Source organism: Nymphaea colorata, chromosome 2 (assembly GCF_008831285.2).
Source record: "Nymphaea colorata isolate Beijing-Zhang1983 chromosome 2, ASM883128v2, whole genome shotgun sequence".
In the NCBI taxonomy this organism is placed as follows: domain Eukaryota; kingdom Viridiplantae; phylum Streptophyta; class Magnoliopsida; order Nymphaeales; family Nymphaeaceae; genus Nymphaea; species Nymphaea colorata.
In genome coordinates, this window is record NC_045139.1 from 36,072,253 (window position 1) to 36,094,952 (window position 22,700).

The window sequence follows — 22,700 nt, forward strand, 5'->3', positions numbered from 1 at the left end:
TACCGTGCTCGTAGACTCGTAGTTTTTTTGGACTTTGCTTTGGAATTATTGCTGTTCATTTTCTGGCGCTTGAAGGTTGTTATGAGCTTACTGATGTCAGTTGCCAGTCTTCTGATTCGTTTGCCTTGACGATTAAATCATTTTATTTCTTTATTACGTTCCTGCTGCTATGGGCTTATGCTTTCCTTTGCCCTTTCCTCCTAGCGGAGTTCATCTCGGTTTACTATAGCACTTCCCTCCGAAAATTCCGTATTCATTGATGTAGCTTGTTGCATAAACGGTATTACAATAGCTTTCCATGTTTCTAATAGAACTGACTTTGCTGAACAGTGACTTCATAATGAAAAGCCAAATGTGAGCTTCCGAAGGTGTAAATCGCTCTTTATGATGTGAAACGTTAGTTTTCTTTTTCATTGTGAATTTGGTCTATGGGTGGTGGTTTAGCTAAAGGTAACAAGTTTAGTTGCCGGCCATACTGTGATCGAATTCAATCAATGGAGACAAATATGTGAAAATTTTGTATTAGCATGGCAACATCAAGTATAATATACAAATATTGGTTTCCGTGCACTCTTTTGTTGTTTGACAAATTCTTCATAACAAAGTCACTGCTTTGGTATTGTGGAATCTGTTCATATTCAAAATTATACTCAGTTTTCAATTAACATGGAAAATGCTTGAAATTTGTGGCCCTGGGTTGGTGGTTGCTTTAACGCTGCATTTCCTCTTCAACTTCTTATTTTTCGATTGTCTGGATAGATATGTTGTAGCATCTATTTTGTAATTCTCTAATTGCGTGTAGATCTCATTAGTCTACTTCACCATTGAAAATGTTCTTCTTCGAATTTTTTATATGCTTTATGGCATTGCATGCATTTTTCCCAACTCCAACTATATCATTTTCCAAGCTATCAGGCTGATTTTGATTCATAATTTCATCCTAAAAATTTCACATCTTTGTTTTTTCTTATGCACCATATAGATAGGGCCCACCTGCTTTTTTATTTTTATAAGCAAAGAATAATGTTGTCAATGGATTGCATATCCAGTCTTTTGAAGTATATCCAACCTCTTAGATAACAAGCATTGATTTTTGGTTTGTTTGAAAAAATAAAAGCTCAAAATTGGCCCCCCCCTCTCTATATATCTATGTTTGTATGCATATGAGTTCTATGTTTTCATGTGTCAGAAATGTCACTAAAAACGGTCGGATGAGCATTAGCAACAATTATGATGCAACATTGGCTCATGATGTTTTTAGCAACAATTTATGGTGCTTTTAGTGATGGTTTTTAATTTTTAGCCGTCCAGCAACATCCGGCACACGGTAGCATGGAATTATTATATATATATATATATATATATATATATATATGATTAATCTATGTTGCATGGACACAAATACGGGTATCGGTGTCAGACATAGGTATAAGTGTTGAATACAACGAGCTTTAAAAATTAGACACTTGGACGCAGCTATATATGTATATGTGTGTGTGTGAGAGAGGGAGAGAGAGAGAGGAAAATTAACAAATTGTACAAAAAAATCATGTAAAATCTGTTATATAATCAGTTACTTTTATATCAAGGTTAGTTTAGTTCATTTGAAATGTAGTTAAATAAAAATAAAGTTTTTTAAAAAAGTTACAGCACAGACCCTTGTCATTCTTTTAAATGACGACTAGGAGGTTGTCCTTTAAAAGCTTCCCCTCTATTTTTTTAAAGAAAAAAGAATTCTTCCTTTTCAAAGGGAAAAAGAAAAGGATGATGTCCTACTAAAAAGGGGGGAAGAGAGAGAGAGATGTAAGTTGGGCTGGAAAGGGAGTTTAACTGAAAAGGAAAAGGAAGGAAGAGAGGATGAAAAGAAAGAACGAAGGGAAGAAAGAAAGGAGGGACAACAGGTGACATGCATGTCCATTTTTTTGGATACTTGATGTTCATAAAATGGCGTGTCACACACACGGTGTCGGATATGGCTGGACACCGACGCTTTTTCTTTTTTGATGTGTTCATGCAACATAGTATGATATTGTGAAGGTGCATATCATGATCTAGTTCAAGATATGATCTTGTTATTATTTTTTGTATGAAATTGACACCTCAAATATTCCAGCGTCCATATATATATATATATATATATATATATATATATATATATATAGAGAGAGAGAGAGATAGGTGGGTAGCCGGCCCTAGGTGCTAGACTCGTAAGGAATAATTATGGCTCGTCTCTTTTTTGAAGATTGATCGTTGAAAAAAAAACAAGGAGTAGTTACTTAATATTAGTTAACAACATATTCTCGTTGCTTTTCTTTCAACCATGCATTTTTGAAAGATGGATGACCAAAATGGTTCCTTACGGGTCATATATATATATATATATAGAGAGAGAGAGAGAGAAAGATGCAAGCAAGGGGCACAATGTGGGTATAGTTGGTAAGACATGACATTTAGGGTGTGTTTGTTAAACTGAATATCTCAAATCGTCAATGATTTGAGATCTTTGGGGATCTTAGATTCATCAGAGGTTTAGGGGAAAACGTGGATTCAAAATCCATGTTTTTTGCTCATCTAAAGATATCCATTGTTTGTTTAAAGTTTAAACAGTGGGTCCCACAAAAAGAGGATTTGAGATTATAGGGGATCTCAGATCCATGGTTAAAAAAACACCTCTTTAGGAAAACCAAATGTCCATCCGGGGGGGGAAGGGGTGAGGGGAGAGCGAAAATTTTCAAAGCAACTCCTAAATTTTTTTACAATGGATAAATATATTTTGCAAAAGTTTTATAGGGGTCATATCAACATTTTTTAAAATGTCAACTACTAAATTTTTTATCTTATCTTTTTTTTTTTTTTGGGGGGGGGGGGGGGGGTTGTTGTGGGGGAAAAGGGGTGGGGGATGGCTATGGCCCTGCCATATTCCCCCCTTGCATATGGTTGTTCAATAAGTTAAGTAGTTTGCCTTTAGCTAAATTCATATAAACTTAGCTCGAGCTTGATTCGTTTAATAAACGAGTCGCGTGCGAGTTAAAAAACGCAAGTAGGAATGTAACGACCCAACCCACATTGGGCTCCGGCCCCTGGTCGGACAGATCTCAACCCACCCCCTAACAGTTTCAGTTCCAGCTCGAAAGGACAACCAACCATTTTAACAACCTCCTTTATAAGTTTTCCAAGATCCCTCATAATCTTAGGTACAAGACTAAACTTTTGGGGCGTTACAATCTACTTCTTTTTAAGGCACATGTGTATGTGCGTGTGGGACCCCACGTCTGAGTGTTGAACCGTGTTCTAATGCCACTATATAACGACCCAACCCACATTGGGCTCGGGTCCTTGGTCCGACAGATCCCAACCTGCCTCCTAGCAATTTCGGTTTTTGTCTGGAAAAAGCTATGAATCAGGACAACCAACCCCCTTTATAAGTCCCTCATGATCTATCAGAATCTAAGATACATGAGTGAACTTTTGGGGTGTTACAAGGAAATTTGAAATATTTTACTCTTTTTATAATGTATTGTTGGGTTCCTCTCCTCAAAGCTCTCGATACAAAACTAGTGAATGACCATTTAATTTTGTTCATAATTGGTCTTTTTATCTATCTTTTCAGAATTTTTTTAGTACATGGCTGTCTTAAATAGGTTGGCACTTTGTTGAATGCATTTAAGCCAGTTTTAGTCATCATGAACTTATGAGTAAAGTCTGCCTAGAGAGTAGTTATAAAAGAAGTCGGCTGGTCGACGATTGGTGAAAAGCATTTTCATTTGGGCCTCTTTTGTTCTTGTCTCGTGCCTTAGCAAGTCAAGTTTGAGCTTGTATATATTCAACCGAGCTGAGTTTGAGCTAATGGGCTTGAGCTTGACTCAAGTTCGAGCTGGGTCTTATACGACTCGAGTCAAGTTCGAGTTGGACCAGCTTGGCTTAAATTCGGCTCGTGAACCACCCCTACCTCTGCATCTTACTGACGATTCAAAATGAAATGATATCACTTCTGCCATGCTTATGTATCTTGAAATTGTTAAATTCTCTAATCCCTTGTACTGACATGTTCTTGATTTGAAATTTGAGGTAAGTCATTGTTTGAAATTAGAAATTTGAACTTGAAGTTTGAATTCTGTCCAAATGTTTGTAGGATAGATAGTATCACAAATGTTATGTTATATATGTTCATACTGTGTTCATATGCTAGTGTTAAAATGTGGTTCTTAGTTCCTGTTCAACTTGTGCAATCTGCAGATGTTGTATGTTAGTCGTGAAAGGGTAATATTGTGTCACTGCTAACTACAGTAACAATTGAGTTGGATCAGTGAAGGGAGCTATCTCAACGTGTGTAAATATTGTATGTTACTAATGAAATGTAATCCACTGCTAACCACAATAAGGTAGGTTGCTTATTGGGTTGAATGGGTGGAAGGAGCTACCAGAGATGAAAAAGTGATGATGAAAAGCAGATGCCATCATTCTAGGTTTTACTATCAACAAAAAACAGCTGGAGACCTTTGTTTACATATGTGCTGAAAAGGCACATTTTACATTGAATCTGTTATTTATAATGATGAATGTGTGTTAGATTTCACAAATTCTATTCACCAAGATGAAAGAGTTATGGTGATTGAGAAAAGATGAAGGATGGTTGGTGGAAATTATTTTACAAATAAATGATGTTGATAATGTTTAAGGGTAAAGGAGATGGTGGGAATGATTCTGCAAAAGGTAGTGGGAAGCACTGATGATGGCTACGGTGGTGGGGGTGCTGGTGGAACAAGATTGATGATGGCAGCTGCCATAGTGATAATGATAGAAGACATGGACAAATGGTATGGTGGTGTTGATGGTGAAGTACCAATTTGGTGCTGGTGATATTGTGGTTTCGATGAATGATGGCAGTGGTAATCATGGTAGTGAGGTGGTGACATTATTAAAAATGATGGTGAAGGATTGTCAGTGAGTTGACTCTGTTGGTAATGGTAGTTAGTTATGGTCAAGGAGAAGCGGCAGGGTTGGGGATGAATAATGGTCAGGGAGAAGTGAAACTGATGGTTGGGAAGAAGGGGCCTTTAGTGATGGTTGTGATTTGAGTAGCAAATTAGTGATGGACCGATGGTGGTAATGGTAAGAAATTGAGGTGATGGCAGTGATAATGATCTCGTAGAGGTACAATATGTGGTGATGGTAGTGGAAATGTGGATGAGAAGAAAACAACTAGTTGAAGTAGAAGGTCCCCCTCCTTTCTGGAAAGGAGTTGTTTGCAGAAACTTGTAGGAAAAAAGGAACAAGGAAAACAAACAGGAGCATAAGTTGAAAGATTTACTTTGCAAGAGGGGAGGATGCATAAGGCTTCAATTTCAGTTAAATCCAAGAAGTTTGTATCAGCATTTTGTCATTTCTATCCATACCTATTGAATTTGGTGGTTGGGTATCGATGGATGTAGTTCAGGTGCAAGAAGACAGAAATATCATATTTTTGAGAATTGATTTCCTGTTCGTTTGATGTATCGGGCTGATTATTAAAAATTGATGTACATTGCTCCTTGGTGCTTTGTGGACAATCTGCTATTATTGAGTGTGGTGCACACATGACTTCTTTTTGATCTCCTGAACCACAAGATTAATGACATGCAGCTTGTGTGTCAGGCATGTAGGATTGTCCTGAAAGTTGTTGGGGCTTAGCCTCCTATTGTCACAAAGATATGCAGATTAAAAGATCAGGGCACCCAAGAAGACTGGAGGACATGAAACCCAACCCCAAAAACACAGACATGAACCAACAGAAACACGAAGCCAGAGCTTATCTTATGGAACCTAGTCCAGAGGACTTGTACTTCATTTTAGTTCCCTCCCATCTGGAACGGGGAGAAAAATACTTGCTTGGTGTTCTAAGAATCCTGGGTTGTCTCTTTGTAGTTTGATTTAGCTTTTTCTGCAACAAGAAAATGGTCAGATTGGGCTGATGGCAATATCTATTTTCTCTGCCCCTGCCAGCAACACCCTCCACAGTTGTTGGTGGAGTAAAAAAGGATTTCCATGGCTTGTAAAGCTTCTTCCACCATGGACATCTCAGCAAAGGTACTGTTGCTGATGTCCTTTTGGGGTCCCATGAACAAAATAATTCCTCACCATGCCCACGTGACCACGTCCCTTTCTTCCAAAAGGGCGGTTGGGATTTGAGAATGTGAGACATGCCTTGTCCCTTTCATTCTGTTCTTACAGTTATGTGTTCAGGAACATCCCACAAGGACAGAAAATAGTATATTAAAATTCTGTGATCCCCCCTAGATATGGTGATAAAGTTGGATCTCAAGCTATTTTGTGAAGAATGATTGTCTGTAGGCTTTTCAGTTTCCATAGTTGAGTTGTAGGAGGCCATTTATAAATGGGTTTCTAAGTTAGGCAATAAAGTGTGGATTCAAGTGCTGTGATTGCCTCCAGATATCGTGTAAAGGTTGTATCTGAAGTTATTCTGTGTAGATAAATTGACTAGAGATCTTGTTTCCATGGTTGAGATACTGGAGGTCCATTGATAAATGGGCATTTATGTTACACAAGAAAATTTGCTATGCTTTTTTATTAAAGTTTAGAAGAATTGACATTTGTCGAGTTTACAATCTGAATGCCCGACTGATCTAAGACTGGATTTACTTGGATGCCCAGGAAGGCACAACTTTTCAGTTTTAGATGTCAGGCTTCCTTTGTAGGTCTGTGAATTTTATATTTCGATGTTGAGATTGCTTGTTGAGGACTTAAGCATTACATGTCCCTTACTAGTTGCAGATCATTTTATCGGAGGGGTTGACACCATTGCAGATCATGTTGGGTTGTGTAATAAGGGTGTCGCCGGACACCCATCTGAGACATCCATCCATAAGTTGGTGTCTGACAATCTGGTTGCACTATTGGCGGTAGCAAACAGATGGATGGAATGTCTCATAAGTATACTTTGAGATATCTAAGTCAAAAGTTATATCTCTCATGAATTGAGCACAAGACTGGGTGAGCGTCTTGAGACGCTGGGTCTTAAATATCACAAATTTACATTGAAACTGGAAAAGCATAATGAGACACAGTATGTCATGATTGGGTGTCTGAGATGGGATGTCTCATGACACCTTATCTCTCAATTCAAACATACCGCTTGGGGTGCGGCTGTTTTCTATGCAGGTTTGAGATACTGTAACTGAGTGTTCGAAGTCTCAATCTTGTGTTCAATGGACGAGGTCACTTATGAAAACGTACTTTTGAGACATTTCATCTACACATTCGTACACACCGTTAAATTGTTTTGGCGGAAGCAGACTGGCCTAAGATCCCAGGTAGTCAAGCGTGCACTGGAGTTGAGCATTTATGCAGTGTATCAAAGAGAAGGGTGACTGAATGCTCCTTCTGTTTGAGCAAATGGAGAAAGAATGCATGCAGGATCTGCACAGGATTGAAGGCTTTTACACCCATGGAGAATATGATATTTATGCAATATTCTCTGACTTGCTTCATTCTATTTACTGAAAGGGACATTAAGTTGCTTCCATAATTTTGTTTTCTGTTTGTGTGATGGATTAACGATTTTTTGTTTTTTTTTTCCTCGGGACCTAATTTTACCTCCGGAAGGTGATGTCACATGTAGAGCAAAAAGTACGACCAGTTTTTTCTCATCCTGTGCGAAGATCAGAAGCCTACTAAAAAAAGCAGCCATTCACAGATTTTTCTGTTATGAGGAAGGAGGTTGCAAGGAATAATAAGAAGGATGAACCTCAGCAACCAAAAGTTTCTGTAGTATGCGCTTAATTAGAATTTGTATTATGGTCTGATTATGGTCGATCATGAGCAGAATGAACTTAAAAAGATCCAGGTTGTTTTGTGCTTGTACTGAGTTGATCTTCTTTCACGCTAAAAAAGCTGAATTCAAGTTTGTTTTTCTTTTAAAATATTTGAACAGCATGGATGCATTCAGATGACACCCAAAACCAAGTTTTGGTGCCAAAACCTCATTTTGCTTCCAAAATCAGGTTTTTTGGAGTGTTTGGATGCTATTAAAATTAGGTTTGAGGAAAACCCAGTATTGACAGAACTTATTTTTTAAAAAAAGGTATGAAATACTTGGACCCCCCGATTAGTAATGGAAAACCAAGTTTTGGTTGTATCACCCAACAAATGAAACAAGTTTTGAAAACTCATTAAAATTTTGGTTTGGATAAATCCAAACTTTCTCAACACTGAGTTAGATGAGAGTGTTATCCTAACACACCTTATAGAATGTGCATCCAAGCTTAAACTATGGGGTGTGGCATTGATGATCTGATTCATAAATTTTCATATCTGAAGGGGTATTCACTAAGCATTGGCCCGGCCCGATAAGAGTTAGACTCTGGCTTGCTCGACACCCAAAACCTGGGCCTCACCTGACACCTGGGCTCAAGACCGGTTCGATTAAATTATAAAATATATATTTTATATATAAAATAATTTATAAATATTAAATATCATAAATAAAATATTATAATTGTAAATATAAATAATAAAATATATATTAAAAAACTGTTATCAGTATTGGGGGCTCACCGGGGCTGGCCCTATAATATGGTCCAGTGGGTGAAGTACCGGGTACCTGTTGGCAGCCGGGTTCAATGCCCAGCTTAATACTCATATATAGAATAAAGTTAATATTTGAAAACCTTTTAAGTTAAAATAAAGGAAAATTTAGGGACTGGTGTGGGCTATGTCCCGCCGGCCACTAGTGCATTCGCCTCTGTCTCGCTCTTTAGGAGTCTCCCTGTATTGTGGCCTCTTTGGTGGAGTACAAAGCACGATATCCATGAGACAAATCCAGAAGCTTTCAGAATTCAGAGTCAAGAAGGAAATGCCTTCCAGAAACTACTGCCAAGTGATCATTCTAAATTATCAAGCACAATTTTTTTGACAAGAAAATTCGTTCTATAAGGTATGCTTTGTTCAAATGTGCCAGGCCCTTTCCCAGAAGAACCCAGCTTTATTTCGAGTTCTTGTAAAAGCATTGTTGAATCTCTCCACCCAACCATAACACTTTCATTTATGATTACGCGTTTTTTTTCGCATTTATCTCATCCAACGAAATTTCTCTTTCTCGAATCTGGAATGTCCAAAAAGTAGCGCTATACGCAATCCAAGTCAAGCTTGAGATCGGGAACTCGAGATCAACTGAATAGACCAATGGCTTGAGCTTGTTGACTCATTTAAACTCGTTTGGCTCCTTCCCATTGGACTTGATCTTTTTCTTTGGTTTTAAGTTGAAAATTATGAAAAAGAAAGATAATTTGGATTAAAGGAGTTTACTCAAGTTTAATCGAATCAAGTTAATGTTCTCGAAATATACTTGTTCATAAACTTGAGTCTTCAGTTAAAGCTAAAGCTAGACTTGTTTTCAAACGAATCGAGCTCGAGTAGCGTTTAACTGAGCAAGTCAGCCCTTACAAAAACCAGAAAGCAAAAAAGACAATGATCAAAGGATGTACTCCAATCATGCGCCCACAAGAGTCGGGTTGAGGACTCTTGGGACGAGTCATCGGAGCTCAGGAAACCTGATTAATCTCGCAGACGTAGAAATTGCCTCAGGACATTGTTGTCGTCTTGGGACAGAGTGCGTCTGCTCCCCTTTCAAAAATCAAACAAACGGAAAATGCAAATCCCCACACAACAAGAGATGCCCATGGGGCTTCCGACCGTGGGGAAAGAAAGAAAGGGAGACAGGCGAGTTCAAAGTTTACCCAATGAGAAGAAGACGATGCCCAAATGCTTGCCTTCAAAATAAGCAAAAAGGGAAAAACAAAATCCCATACAAGAAGCAGTAGGAGAACAGAAAGAATGAAACCCTTTTCAGGTGGAGAAGAAAGGCCATTGTTACTGGTTTCCCAGTAAGGAGAAATGGGCAACTAGGGCAGCGGCCACACTAGAAGCAGCACCAGAGACACAATAAGAACCAGCGAGAGAGAGAGAGAGAGAGAGAGAGACCAGAAAAACCATTAAAACCAGAGAGAGAGAGAGAGAGGACAAGGTCGCAGGCGGTCGGTGGATGATGATGACCGGATTTGCCTAATCAAAGGCCGGCGGATGTTGACGAGATCCTAGCGCGCGAGAGAGAGAGACATAGAGAGAGAGGGAAATTAGGGTTTAGCAGGAGGGGACGGGATGGGTCTCATTAAATAGTTGTCGCCTCACGCGGCTTCTCCTAACCCCTTGTTCTGATATTTAGATTTGAACGGGCCAGATTTGGATCTGACGACAGCATTTGGGTCTTGAAGACCCGCGATATCTACCGTTGAAGCATTCATATTTCATAAATATCATATGGATGACGTACCAAAACTCGTTTCACAGCCAATGCCGGAGGCACATATGAATTAGTGTGGGCAACTGCCCACACCAACCCATATAAATTGTTTATTTATATATTAATATCTTATAGACATTCATTTATTTATATGTTAGTTACCCTTTAAAAGTTTTCAATAAAGTATTAAAGTCCCTTAGTTCAAAATTTTTAGCTCTGCCACGGCATAGCTGGCTTTGATTATATTAAAAATGGTATGAATGACAAAAAAATTCATAGAGTGTTAAGTTTCGTAAATCTATTTCTTAAGTTTATTACTGTATTATTAAGACCAATCATTTTCACAACCACAAACATTTATAAAAGCTAGGTCAGCTTCGTTCAGGTAACAACAGTAATGACCTAACTCAAACTTTCTATGCTTGGTGTTCATTATGGTCATGAGCCCGATCTAAAGTTATGTAAGTAATTTTTAAAAAATTTCAATTGTTTTATATAAAAATTTAGAAAAATGATATTTTGATCCTAATCAAAATTTAGAAACTTTAATTCGGCCTTTTTCATGAAAAGTTTCTGACTCTGCCCCTGATCAAACACCCCTTAAGCCGTCCTCGACCCGAGGGAAAGCTGGAAGGGCTTCAGCCTCTTCAGGGTATCTCTGGAAAGCAGGAGGGGCTTCAGCCTCTTCAGGGTATCTCCTTCTAAGCGGTCTGATCATCAACGGGTCGTGTTTGTCAATGGAAAGAAGAAATAAAGTAGAAGAAGACTGAGTGTTAGCTGTATTTAATCAAATTTTCTATGAGTGAGAAGATTCCTGTCTTTCTTGCAAACCTGCTGGTGGTCTCAGGTGAGGGAGGCAAGAACAGCTCACATTTGTGGAAGTCAAGGCTCCATATCTCCATTGCCTTGGCTTATGCACAGGTGGAAAGTACCTGCAACTCCATAAAAGTCTTTGAGTAACTCAACCACAAACACTATATTAGTTGTCAGAAGTTTGTGTCGGTCTAAGCATCTTCAACATCACTTAAAATATGAACACGCAGCCATGATTCTTGCTCATGAGCAATAAATGATCAGTAAAACAATGTTGTTGGTGTGGTAATCGGTGATGAATCATTTTAAATGATCATTGGCAGTCTTTTTTTTTTTTTTCTCAATTCTTCCTGAACTTATAATATAAATGCTAAACTTTTGTAGTAGTTAAAGAACTGAAGGGTATAAATAGTTCAAGATCAGTAGTTAAAGATCTGAGTTTTTTGGTACTTAATGTGGATATGGGATTTACAGTGCCAAATTCTGCAGTTTATCTAGACAATCGGTCTCACAAGGTGTGGATTTCAGTTCTGATCTGCATGGGAATTGGTTTAATAAAAAGCAACCTGTATGGGACAGTTTCTTAATGTGAAAAGTATGTTCTTGGGACTCACCTAATTTTTGTAAGCACCAAATTTGCAATAGAAACATATATATGTATCTGTTCCTAGTAGTTCAGGTTAGGGATGTCAATATATTTGATTTCAATTGGATATCCAAACAAATGCTTTAGAAAAAATTGACATGGATTTTTTTTTTCATATTTGATTAATAAATCAGATCAGATTCAATTTTAAGAAATGACATTTAATTGGATTTGAATTTGGATATACATAAGTATCCCATCAGATTCAGATTAGATTTAGCTTTAAATAAATATCAATACTCTTACTTTTTGAAACTTGACTAGATTCAGTTTAAGATTCAGATTCGGATTCAAATATGAATGTAAAAATCAAACTGGATTCTAGATTTGGGTTCAGACATGAATTTTCCTGATTCATGTTCACATTCGAATACAAGTATGTGAATATAAAAAAAAAATGAATATAGTTCAACATCTATTTTTATTAGTAAACAAAACAAGACAGATAGGCCATGTTAATTTATACTGTCACATTTGACTAACATGACTTGAAACATTGATTTATTTTTTTAATGGGCAAACAAATTTTGGGCAATACATAAATGTACAATTCATTTTTCTTGTCACCATACCATTATCAATGGCAAGGCCGCTAAGAGCAAATATGTTCTCTTTGGTGCAAGACATTAAAAAAAAAAAAAAGCATATTAAGTTCAACTACCTTTGGTGATATGGATTTTTTGGTCATGAAAAACACTGACTTCTATAAGAACACTTGTAAAGCAGAGACAATATAAATTAGTACTAAACAAACACACATTAATTATGGTCTAAGACCAATTAGAGTGGCAGTGCATACTATAGGGAATAAATTGGTGTTAGAATGTCATTACAGACTTTAATTGATTTTTAATTAAGTTGGTGTCCTTATATATTGTATTTATTCATATTTATAATCTAAATAATAGTTATTTGTGCTTGACCAGTCACACCTTACATCAAGATTACTTACTTCCCTATATTACCAACCCACCTGGGTTTAGGCTTTTTTTTTTGTTCCCATGATTTTCAATGAAAAGAAATATTTCTGTAGAAGCTGGCAATTCTTAGTTGTCATTTTCCTACTTGGTGCATCTTATTATATAAAGCAATGTCTTTTTTCACATAAGTCCAAATTTGGCAAAGGTATTGAGTTAGGTATTGAATTAGCAGGTTTTTAGTTTTCCCAACCATTGTCACATAAAACGCATATTATTCGAAAAAAAACACATATAAGTCAGCCGTATAAGGGCAATTAGACGTGTCTTTTTTTTAAAAAAATGTTAGAAAATAAAAAACGTGAAAAAAATGTATTATATGCATTTTTTCATATTTTTTTATTAATTTTTATTCTTTTTATAATGTTCATGATTTATTATTTAAAAAAAAAACTTGCCTAGACTTTTTTCAAGATATACAACTTTGCTGTATTATAACTGAGAAATTTCTCGTCGTATAATACTTATACACGATCACAAAGTCTAAAAGGTGTTTGATAGCATGAAAGCTTGATTCTAAATTCCAAATTCTACAATCTGAATTCCTCCTCAAACTGGAATTAAAATGAAAATTCCAGTTCCAATTTCTCTTTGTGTTTGATAGTTGGGAATTTTGATTGCAGAATTGAAAACAACTTGCTTGATGAAAATAAAATTAAAATTATAAAATTCATGCCTTGTTTCTATGAAAAAATTGTAAAATTCTATAACAATAGTCCCCATTTTATTATTCTAAAATCCCCAAATCAAAATTTTTTATCCGATAATGCAACTCCACTTTTTTAAAGAATGATAAAAGTAATTCTAAAATTTCACTCATTCTGAGCAAATCAAATGCTCCATTTGTCCAAATTATACAATAATCGAACTGATGACCAAATTTTCACCAGTCTCTAGTCCAACCAACTATGCTGCTCATAACAAAGATATCAACAACAGCAGATAATATGATAACCCAACTTAGACCTTTGTTTATACCATACTCAAAGTACCCAAACGTTCAAATAAATCAGCATGAATTTGTGAACCTATGTGTTCATTATTGCTATCTTTTCTTCCCACCTGACTCTCACTTTTTTTTGTTCCATTTTTAAACACATAATCTTCCTTTTAGCCTTACAATTTGATATGTTTTAAAGAGTAAAAACATGAAAAATAATCAATCTCAAATGAAACTGATTTTACTGATTTCGTTTATATATGTATATACAGATAACTGAAACGGGCACACGACTCACGCAGCTGAGACTTGGTCTTGTACTGTAACTCGGACCTGCTCCTGCTCTGCTCTCAATCTCACGAGAGCTTAGACCCAGTAGGCCTCCATCTCCCGGCAATCCGGAATTAAAAATAACTAGCCGTTGGGTCCCGTGCCGGCAGAAAGAGACCGAGAGCAGAGACAACGGCGCTTTACCAACGGCAGCATTGTTGCGAGATGAGCGGACCGTTTCCACAGCTGCTCAAACCGCGTCCTTCTACCTTCTTCTTCCCCATTTCAACGCCTCTCTCTCTCTCTTCCCCTCTGGTTCTTCTATTTAGGGGACTCCCCATTAACCGCCCACCACTAAATTTGGCTTCTCTCCCTCTGTTTCTAACCCTCCAGATTTTTCTTTGCTTTTGGCGCCGCATATAGGGATCTGGGTACTGAAGCCAGCGTTGATTTAGGGAGTTTGTAGCCAAATTTGGCGAAGGATGTTAACCATCTTCCACATCTACAATGGCGTTTTCCTTCTTTGCCAGCTTCTTAACTCCTTTCTGCGCCGATTCGGCCCGAAGAGTTGCTCCTCTTGGCTTCCCCTCTCGTGGTTCCGTCCCCCGAGCACCCCGGAGCCTCATATGTCGGAGACGCCGTCGCAGATGGACCCCGCGGAGCTGCGCCGGGTGTTCCAGATGTTCGACCGGAACGGCGACGGCCGGATCACGAAGCGGGAGCTGAGCGACTCCCTGGAGAACCTCGGCATCTTCATCCCCGAGAAGGACCTGGTGGCGATGATCGAGAAGATAGACGTGAACGGGGACGGGTGCGTGGACATCGACGAGTTCGGGGTGCTGTACCAGACGATCATGGACGAGAAGGACGAGGAGGAGGACATGAGGGAGGCGTTCAATGTGTTCGACCAGAACGGGGATGGCTTCATAACGGTGGAGGAGCTGCGGTCGGTGTTGTCGTCGTTGGGGTTGAAACAGGGGAGGACGGTGGAGGATTGCAAGAAGATGATCAGGAAGGTGGACGCCGACGGCGACGGGATGGTGAACTACAAGGAGTTTAAACAGATGATGAAGGGTGGCGGTTTTGCTGCATTGACTTGAAAAACTTGGGAAGTTGAGAGAACGAGGGACAGGGACAGACAGAAGAGAGAGAGAGAGAGAGAGAGAGGTTAGGGAATTGTAATGGCCTTGATTATTTTCATTTTTTGATTGGTTAAACTTCGAGAATGAGGATGGTTCAGATGATGATGACAATGAGAAAGTCTGTAAATATTTTTGAATACTTTTTCAAAACTGTTGACAACTTCAAAGATGCTTAGATCTGTGGAAGTTGGTAGTTGGTATTCTCTCTCTCTATTCAAGAGAATTACTTCCAACAAATGGATCATTTGTTGTAAAAATCTCATTCTCCTAAAGATCTTGGCAGGCATTCTGTAATCTGGTTTATTGTATCTATCTTTTGATCGGTTCTTGTCTATCAAGACGACGACCATCGGAGTTTGAAAAATTTGCAGTGACAGACATTGTGCTTGGGAACATGGTGTTAAGACAATTGGGTAGAACATACCCATTGGTTCTGTTTTATTCTCATAATTTGAATTTTATTGATTTTTTTTTTTGTTTTTTAAACGGTGATGATATTGCTGCACATCTAAAGGTGATCATTGATTCAGAAACAACAATAGACTGTATTTCTTTTTTCTGAATATTGTGCTTCTGTATTTGAAGCTTGCTATTCACTCGGATGAGATGCTAGGATCTTGAATTCTAAGAGTTCAAATCCTTGACTTTCTATCAAGCATCTACAATCCTTTGAGTGAAAGATGCATGAATTACTTCATGCATTTGTGATCTTGCATTAAACTTAAATTAGGATCCCTCTGATCTATATTTTACTAAAACTATAGATTTAAGATGAACAATGCATAAGATTAGAACCCTAAATTTAAGGTTTGGGTAATCAATATCGAACCCAGCATAATGCATATTGTTGTTTAAAGCCCTAATAAAAGCAGACTTTCAAGAAGGTACATTGATTTTTTTTTTGTTATAGCCTTAGGTTTGCTTTATATTATATAGAAAACATCATGTGAAGTTTAGAAATGTCTCTAAAAGATAACATTGCTTATTAAAGTAACAAGATGATGAGGATAATTTTTACCAACCCATAATTTTTAGTCAATTTTTCGAGCCTTTTTCCAACTGGGGAAAACGCTATTCAAATTTGGGCATGTTAGCAAACATGTATTCAAATTAAACCACTCCCTTAAAGCATAAATGGTTCGTATTCAAAAGTTTCAAAAAACATTCAATTAATAACCTCCAAAGATTAGGAACCCCAATATACCTGTCAACAAAATGATCAGCCCCTTGGAGTGTAGACTACTAAAGATCCAAGATCATCACATTTAATGTTAAAATAAGCTCAATATTTGAATTTGGAGTTCAAACATAGAAGAGACATGTTCTTTGGTTGCACCAACATCATAAAATTGACCAAAATGGATCCATTTGAATCATATTAATGGCAAATTGATTCGAGTCACGGACTGACAAGGAGGATTACTTGTATGACTTATAAATTCTTTCTTATTGAAAAAATTATTATCTCTTATTTTAAATATATTGTTTACTTTTTAACAAATAAACAATATTTTTTGATCGATTCATACACGGTCCATTCGAACATATAATGATTTAAGTTCATGTTAATTCATATATGAAAATTGACCATCTCGATCTGCGTCAGGTTCCAATATGGATGAGTAAGCTTGAAACGGGTCAGAATTTACACCACCTTTACCAGACTTGGTCGGGTAGATCGGACCTAGTTGCGGCCTGCGCCTTTCACATTGGCGAGCGAACTGAAACTCCCTTCAGTCGGATCCGACGGTATTCGAGAGTGGGACCATGGCGATTAAGTCAACCGTGATATCTCTCTCTCTCTCTCTCTCTCTCTCTCCATTCTCCATTCTCCATACAAGGCCTTCACGAAGTTGAGTGATAAAAAATGGCGAGGCGTCGTTGATTATGGGTTCTCCTAAGTTGGTGTCATTGCAAGGGCGCGACGTTGGTGTGGCATGCCGTTGCAGGACCAGCAGAATGCAGGCCTTCTTCCTAATTGTTTCGCTTTTCCTTCATCTTCTTGCTGCTCAATCTGATGTCCTTTCTGAGCGACAATCCGTCGGAGGAACACCCAATTCGAGAAGCGTCGTGGAGGTTCGAGGAGACCCAAGCGGAGTCGTGTGGGTTGTTCAGCTTTCCGATCTCCACTTCAGCGTCCACCACCCAGAAAGAGCCGCGGATTTCTCGAGAATAGTTGGTCCTGCTCTTGCCTCGATCAACCCTTCTCTAGTTCTGATAACCGGCGATCTCACAGGTCTCGCTCTCTCTCTCTCTGATATTGTCTTTTTGGTCCCGGCGAATGCTAATGGTTCCTTTGACGGCTGTGTCAACCTCGTGCACGGCCGGACGCCTATTGGGTAGTGATAGCTTTTTCCTTTTCTGTTATTCTCATTTCACTTTTTCTTTCTGACTGGGCGCGGTACATAATCTCAGAGGTGCACATCTTTTGAACCTGCAAAATGTGATGCCTTTTCTGTTATTAATTTTTAATCTCACAAAAGCAAACACCGCGTACGTCCCATCCGTGGGGTTGAGGTAGTGCTACTGCATCTAGATTCTTGTCTTCATGGTAAATTTCATCACTTAGGCTTCAGTATGATGATATTAATTATGTCAAGATTACTGATAACTCCCGATGGTTTTAGCTAGTTCATATTTGTGGCGTTATGGAGACCGTGGAGTGTAAGATCCTTCTTCTCTAATGCTTAGCGAGTTTAATTACATCCTGGGGACTGTCACAGTCATTTCCATGCTCCTGTACCTCTGCAACTGGCACTTATGTGAGATAGTAAATTTTACATAGATACAGATGTTTGTTCATATGATGATTAAATAAGACACCAATAGGAATGTTCTAAAAGAAAGCTAGAGGAATCACCACCTTGTCTCTCCCTGTGAGCTCCATGAGATATTTATCAATTTTCTTCAGTTGAGGGAGGGAGAAGAGAAGGGAAAAACTGAATGAATGTGGGAAACTGTTCAAATAGCAAGTTTATTTTTCAGACACCGATGGCAAAAATGTTGCATTGGAACGACTTGAGATTGGTTTCAATTCGTTTATACTGAAACAAGGTTTATTTTTAGTTTATTTTTTCCAGATAATAATAACAGGCTTTCCGTTTCATTGCACAGATGGAAAAAGCAAAGATCTGTTGACCATGAAACAAGATGAGAGAGAGTGGGTGGAGTATGATAAGGTGATGAATGAAGTTATAACAAATAGTGGACTTCCAAGAGAGATCTTCTATGATTTGAGAGGGAATCATGACAATTTTGGTGTACCTATACTTGGTGGAAAGTACGACTTCTTTAATAAATATAGCATCAGTGCAGGCCTAAATCGAAGTGCAAAAGTTCAAAGTGTTACTCTGCAGGTGCGTAGCAGCGTAGCATGCTTGAAAGTTAATGTGTGCAAATCTGTTATACTGTAATTTTCCATTGTCAGAAACTTCTTGCCTTCCTCTCATAGTACCAAGAAAACTCTGGCAATTTCTTTTGCAAAAATTTTGAAAGCAGTTTTCTCTTTGAATCTATGTGTCTTTGCAATTTGCTAATTACTTGAGCAATTATTGGTGTGGTACACTGTGATTCTGATAATTGACCTTTTGTTGCTGTTTGAATCAAGGAAAAATTTGTGCTAATAATTTTTACACTTTATATTGACAAAAAATTTATGTTTTGCTGATGGCCTGTTTACAGCAATAATGTTGTCAATTCTGTCCACATAAAAATTCAACTGCAGTGTGTCATTTATAGCACCATTTTCTTGACTGAAATCTCTTTTGTTGTCGATACTAGGTACTAATTTCATCTCTCTCTCTTGGATTTGATGAAGTGTGGAATGCTTGCTTCTACTTGAATCTTCAAGCTTACTTTCTCTGCATGCATTCTATGTCTTGTAGATGCCTTAACAGTTCAATACAATGAAATGCCATGGTAGACACTTGATAATACTTCATCAACATAGTCCAAGTCAAAAAATCAAACCAGTGTTGAACATGGTCAATGCTATATCATTAACTATGGTTCTTTATGTGATCTTGAATGCTGAGTTTGTATTTACTTTACATTCTATAATTCTTCAAGGTTGTCATGACAATTCAGGAAATGATTGGCTTCAAATGAACTCTAGTCTCTAGTTCTAAGATTTTAGTTTTTGTTCATTTTTTTAAGACTTTAAGTTATTGAATACATATAAACAGAATCATCTGATTTGATTGATTATACTGATTTTGGGGTAGGAATGAGCTGACCGCAGCATGAAGAGGGGGTTAATTCAATATGACTTGGCCTATCAATGCTGAGCCACTATTACTAGGAACACTTGTCCTTGTTCTCACGGCTACTGGCAAATGGATATGCATGACTAATGCATATGCATTTTATGCATCTTCAAGATTAAAAATTTAAGTGCTTGTGTAATTTTGAAATTTCATGGTATCTTGCATGCAACCTTTCCTTTTTTGCATTTTTTTTCACTTTTTGTCCATTCTTGCATCTATAGTTGCTCCAGTCATGTTGCTGAAATTATTCAATAACAAAAAGTATGGCCTGTCTAGTCTTGCTAAAGCTAGGATTTTACTATTTGTTGCCTCTAGTGAGTTAATTGTGAATACGTAAACAATTTTAATGTTCATTACCAATGTAAGCTTGTGTACTATCTTCACACAGAGCAGTGGATGGAAGCATTTATTTGTTGGGATTGATAGCACAATGGATGTTGGTATTCGTGGCCCAACAAATGTTTTTGGCCATCCAACAGACCAGCTACTAGCAGATATTGAGGCAGAACTTTCACAATGGGATGCCAAATCCACAAATTCAGTGAATAAGATTGCATTTGGCCACTTCCCTCTCTCATTCTTGGCAGCTACAGAGTCCAAGAAGACACTCAAGGACATTTTCCTGAAGCATTCCTTGTTAGTTTACCTTTGTGGCCATTTGCATACTAAGTTTGGGAAGAATTTGAAGCGGAACCATCGACAAGCAGATGTGCTAGATAAATATTTTCAATTTAATGGTCAGCGACAAACACCAGAAGATTTAGTGGATGGGAATTGTTCCAGTAAATCTGTAAAAGCAAAAGAATTTTGGGAATGGGAAATGGGAGACTGGAGAAAGAATAGAATGATGCGCATCTTAGCCATCGACCAAGGCCATATTTCTTTTGTTGATATTGATTACAAATTTGAGGCCAAGAAAACAATTGTTTTGCCTACATTTCCACTTGATTCACGGTCCATGCAGAAAATTTCCATGTTCCATGACTATAATTGCCAAACCATTGATATCTCATCCTATGAGACTATAAGAGCATTAGTATTTTCAGAGGTTGATATCGTGATGGTTGTTGTCAAAATTTATGATTCTAGGTCTGGAGAACTCAATTTGATAATGGCAGAAAAGATGAAAAAGGTTACCAACATGAAGTCAAGAGGGAGCCTGTATACCATTCCATGGAATTGGAAGGCATTTGCAGACCCATCACCAGTTCGATATTGGTTGCAAATCGAAGCAATTGATTCCTTAGGTAGTTCTAGTTTTAGCCAATTAAAGCCATTCTCCATAAATGGCCGAGCTGCTAAACTCAGTTGGAAATGGAAGGAGTTTTGGGTCATGGGTTGTTCACATGACTCCTTATATTATCCTTTATTCTGGTCTATCACTGGATTTTTATTGGCCCTGCTTCTCTTTCCAAGAGTCCTTTCCACATGTGCAAAGGAGAATCACAAATCTCAGGTCTTTGAACGAACCTTCTCTGTTGGGAAGATCTTGAGATGCCTTGTGAATTATGCGCTCTGTATTTTGCTAGAGCTTTCGAGGATCATATCCTTGTGGCTTGCCTTGTTAATTTATTTAGTGTATCTGATATATTTTCCTTGGTTCCGTGGGAGAGCTTTCTCGGATGACAGCATCTCTGGATACATGAGTCGCACTGGTTGGACTGTCAAGATTCCAGGAACAACAACAAAGCAGTCATATATTGGTGTACCTGATGTGGTAGCTATTGTTTTACCACACCTTTGCTTTGTGCTGTTGCCAACAGTTTTAGTTGCATCTGCTTTGGCTGCAGAAAAGGTGGCATACCATGTCCATTCTCTATCTTTATATGGAAAGAAAAATGAAGATGATAAATCAGATCAAACGAGCCATCACAGCAACCATCATGTAGGACAGGGTACCTCAAAAATGCCTCAGTTGGGATTGTTAGATAAAAATACTACTTTTTGCAGTTTCTTTTGCTATGCCCGTAGAAGATGGATCAGGAAGATTTTACTTGCAGTGTGCTGCATAATTTTATGGTGGCATCATAAGGTGAATGTTATTGCTGTTATGCTTTCTTCTATACCCTTTTTGTCTTCTTTATAATTTATGACAAAACCAATCGGGTCTACCTGATCCTGGTAGGTAGGATGTTAATTTCCTGAATATCCGTAATTGCTGAGTGCCTTGAGATTTCAAAAGGCATCCTCAAAACAGTTTGCATGAAAGAAATTGAATCTACGCATTTATCTGCAAAGACATAGGAGTACTTCTGGAACTTCTTAGCAGATTGGTTGCATCAATTTTCTGGTCTTCCAAAAGCCTTAATTTTAAAAATATTTAGAGGGTCTTAAATTGAAGACCCTGGATCAAGTCTGAGCCCTTTCATTCTGTTTCCGGTCCCATGGTTCTTGCCCTTGTAAGACTTGGTGTTCAGGGCTCACCCTTGTAAGTGACAAATGTTTCCCATGATTTCTTTTTCATTGGGATTTCGTGTGCATTTTTAATGCTTGGTATTTTTTGTTATGTGAACTCTTGCTTATGTGCAACTTCATTTTGCAGTACTGCAACGTTATCATCAAAGCCTATGACTCAAATCCTTTTCTGGATGCTGCAATTTATTGCTGGTCTGTGCCACTTTTGCTGGCCTTCGCTGTTTACAGGACCTCAGGAGTTTAGCATCTATGGGGGTTGAACAATAAGCAAGTTTACCTCCTGTGAAGGAAGTGCCCCTTGTAATGGTGTGATTGATTTAGCAAGTACCAGGCCAAGAGGTCTGCAGGTTGTTATTGAAGAAAAAAGAAGACAAATTTTGCTGGTACCATGGATTTGTTGTAACAACAAAATTTTCAGTTCTGGAAAACCGTACAATGACATGTCCCTTATATCATCCTAAATGTACCTAAACCTACTTGTACTGACATTTAGAGCAAGCATTTATGTGAAACAGTTCCTATACCGTTCATGGTTGTATCGCATGTAAAGTAGAGTTGCTAAACGCTGATATATTTCATTCAATAAGGCATGCGTGCAATCGCCAGCTATTTGTTAATGCACGAAAGCACACTGATATATATATATATATATCATAAATATTATGTCCTTGTATATATTGCTGATGTAAATACTGATGTACATATTTCTTCTTTTTCAGGTAAACAATTTTTTTTTCATATTTTTTTGCCACTCTTGTGAGTAAACAAGAGCTTTCTCTCATTTATTGGTTTTACATTTTGTATGCATTTTACGGATATAGTAAATGCTGTTTTATCATTATTTATCGTTTTTTTTTCTTTATAGTTGAACGTATTTTCGTGATATACTAAATGAAAGATTTCTCTGTCGTCAGACTGTCGAAGTCTTTTAAAAG

At 37.8% G+C, this 22,700-nt stretch overlaps 2 protein-coding genes across 2 annotated transcripts; both read left to right on the top strand.

Moving 5' to 3' along the window:
* Nucleotides 1–14,171: 14,171 nt before the first annotated feature.
* Nucleotides 14,172–15,478, top strand: LOC116248271 (calmodulin-like protein 3). Its single transcript, XM_031620960.2, has one exon. The coding sequence runs from the start codon at nt 14,426–14,428 to the stop codon at nt 15,041–15,043; it is 618 nt and encodes a 205-aa protein (XP_031476820.1). The 5' UTR covers nt 14,172–14,425; the 3' UTR covers nt 15,044–15,478.
* Nucleotides 15,479–16,875: 1,397 nt separating this feature from the next.
* On the top strand, nt 16,876–22,295 carry LOC116248860 (putative metallophosphoesterase At3g03305). The gene is made up of 4 exons (XM_031621870.2): nt 16,876–17,321; nt 18,200–18,441; nt 19,739–21,382; nt 21,893–22,295. Exons 1-4 carry the CDS (start codon nt 16,973–16,975, stop codon nt 22,007–22,009), a joined length of 2,352 nt encoding a protein of 783 aa, XP_031477730.1. The 5' UTR covers nt 16,876–16,972; the 3' UTR covers nt 22,010–22,295.
* Nucleotides 22,296–22,700: the final 405 nt, after the last annotated feature.